General features: G+C 51.4%; 1 protein-coding gene across 1 annotated transcript; it reads right to left on the bottom strand.

Moving 5' to 3' along the window:
- Positions 1–224: 224 nt before the first annotated feature.
- On the bottom strand, positions 225–1,697 carry LOC119383617 (uncharacterized). The gene has a single exon (XM_037651914.1). It carries the CDS (start codon positions 1,695–1,697, stop codon positions 225–227), a length of 1,473 nt encoding a protein of 490 aa, XP_037507842.1.
- Positions 1,698–2,750: the final 1,053 nt, after the last annotated feature.

The raw sequence follows: 2,750 nt of genomic DNA, 5'->3' as shown, positions 1-2,750 counted from the left end.
GATTTGCCAGCATTTCAGCATGTTTCCATGCCAGTAGTTAAATTGAGCAAAATGTGTGCAGGACGTTGCTCTTTCAGAATTGAACTTCCATTAAAAGGAATACGCCATCAAATGAACTGCCTACTTATTTGAGGGGTCACGGGGTGGATGACTGAACACAACATCCCCACCGGCAACATTTAGGTAGCCCTGATAAGGGCTGTTATTTAATTAATAGGTAGCCGTTAAGCTTCCTCGAGGGGCTCAATGCCGGACAGCTCGCAGTCAGAGTCGCTTTCTTCAGTGTCATCTTCCCCCAGTTGGATGACGATGGGCTGGACATGGTCACTTCCAGACGTGTCAACTCGGAACTTAGCCTCCAGTTCCATCACATGCCGGATGTTCTTCCTCCAGTCTTCCGCCGTTACGTTCTTGATTTTTTCCCTCAAGATGTCTTCAACAGTGCACAGCTTAAAGTCTCGGTTGTCCGCAGCGATAGCATTTTTCACCTTTGCCCACACGAGCTCAATGGGATTGAATTCGCAGTGGTACGGCGGGAGCCTGAGCACAACGCAACCGGCCCTTGCAGCTGCGTTGTCTATGATGTAGCTGAGAAAGCGTGGCTTCACAGATGCCACCAACTCAAGCAGCTGCCTCTTCATTAACGTCGCGCTATAGGCGATGTCCTTGCTATTCAGCCACTCTTGTATGTTTTCCTTCTTCCAGGACGTCGTCGGCAATTTCTCTTCTCGCCGGGAGTGGTAAGGTGCATTGTCCAAAACAATGACACTACCAGCTGGCAACTTCTGCAGCACGTCGCCGAACCATCCCTCGAAGCGATTGCCGTCCATTCCTTCGTGGTAATCACCTGTTTTTCGCCCTCGGAATACATCCAAGCAGCCGTCTACGAACCCATCTTCACTGCCGATGTGCGTGACGATCAGGCGCTGGCCTTTCCCAGAGGGTTGTTTCAGACCCGTTGAAAGGCCATTTGCGCGAGCGTACAGGCGTCCGCGCTTCTGCACCACGGTGTCTGTCCATACGGTCAACTGAGTGTGTCCCGCCGTCACCCATGTCACGTCCAGGAAGATCTTTCGGCCTTCCGCCCGGTAGCGCTCCACGTCACGAAGGTAGCGACTCCGCCACTCGACGATGTCGTCGCGGTCGATAAGCAGCGAGTTGCGGCACCTCTTCTCGTACTTGAAGCCGATCTCGGCAAGCAGGCGCCGCACAGTACAGCGCTTCAGTGACGGGAGATCCATACGGTTCGAGAACTCGTTGGTTATCTTCTCGACCGTTGGTATCTCGTTGCGGCGAAAGAAATCGTGCACACATGACCTCAGCGCGCACAACGTGAAGCTGTCATATTTCGCGCTGCGTCTTCTCTTCTCCGCATTTCGTGGGCGCTTTCGCGAGGGCGTCGAGAGATTGCCGCCCGAAGAAGACGAAGCCTTGGCCTCTCTCCTCACCTTGAAGACTGTGCTTTCGCTGACACCGAGCATCTCGGCGACAAACTTGCTCGTGTCCTCCACAGTGCGTTCGGGCTCCCTGTTGCGCCAGTACGTGTAGCAGTGGAAGATCATGTTCCGTGAATCGCTGTTGAGGATGTGGCCGCTCTTGTTCTTGCCGACGCTCCTTGGTGGTGTGGACATCGAGGCAACACAAGGCTCGTTCGGCAACAAAGAATCGCTTTCCGATGTCACCTCGCTGGGCTCCATGGCGGAAAACTCGCGCTGAACGCCGTGCGAAATCTTGCGAGATCGCAGGTTTGCAAAAAGAAAAAAAACGTGAAAGAAAAAGAAAATAAGATGCATCACATTCTTGAAAATAAGTTTGTGAGAGCATAAAACTAAAAAAAAGCAGAAATATTTTGCTATTTAAAACCAGGAGACAAGCATCCATGTATTTATTTAAAACGATGAACGAAGCTTTCTTTTACCTTTCCTGCCTCGGTCGTCTTCTCGCCCCAGGTTTGTAATGGTTTCGATAAGTGCAATGTGCCTTTAAGTATTTGTTAAACAGCAACTGATTAATTTTAGGCTCGGGAAATGAGTAGTAAATTATCCGTGTACATGTAAACAAGCGCAAAAACCATGCAGCGCTGCCCTTTCTACTTTTGTCCCTTGCAACGAATTTAGAGAGCAGACGACGCGCAGTGTTGTAGAAGGCACGGGGTTATTTTTCTCTCGCGATCCGGCATGTGCTGTTGCATTCCCATCACGACAGCTCTATCAAACCAGTCATCAAGGTACGAAAGTATTATACGTACCGGGAATTACGCGATTTAGAACCACAATTTTTTTTAAGCGGGACTATTTCTTTGCCGCGGAGGCAATCGGCTGCCGCGCTTCGGTCATATGGGCGGGGCCTCTCCTTTTTTCTAAAGTTGTACCCGACTATAGTTACGGTGGCCACACAGTACAGCTTTGCTGATGCGTGCCCACCACAGCCCCCCCACCAAGCAGCCCCCGGCTGCACAAACCTTAAAAGTCCCGGAGGTCAATTTCTCACAGACCTCAGGGACGACACCCACAAATGAAAGGGATCCTGTCCCTCTTGACAAACCTCCATCAGCCTCCGCGTCCCCACCGGAAACAATGGAGGTGACACCTGGATCCTCAGCGTCTCTGACGCTGTTGGAATCCCCCAAAGTGAGGCGGAGCTCATTAGACCGCCTCAAAGGAAAGAAACATCCTCCAGTCCAGCCGCCTCACAAAGGCGGTGAGGTCTGAATAAGTCGCTCTCCTCTCCTCACCAAAAAAAATGGCTGC

Source organism: Rhipicephalus sanguineus, chromosome 1 (assembly GCF_013339695.2).
Source record: "Rhipicephalus sanguineus isolate Rsan-2018 chromosome 1, BIME_Rsan_1.4, whole genome shotgun sequence".
Classification (NCBI taxonomy): Eukaryota; Metazoa; Arthropoda; class Arachnida; order Ixodida; family Ixodidae; genus Rhipicephalus; species Rhipicephalus sanguineus.
This window is presented reverse-complemented; position numbering and strand designations above follow the sequence as displayed.

Coding starts and splice junctions, on each gene's coding strand:
- LOC119383617 (XM_037651914.1), bottom strand. CDS start 1,697: ATGGAGCCCAGCGAGGTGACATCGGAAAGCGATTCTTTGTTGCCGAAC.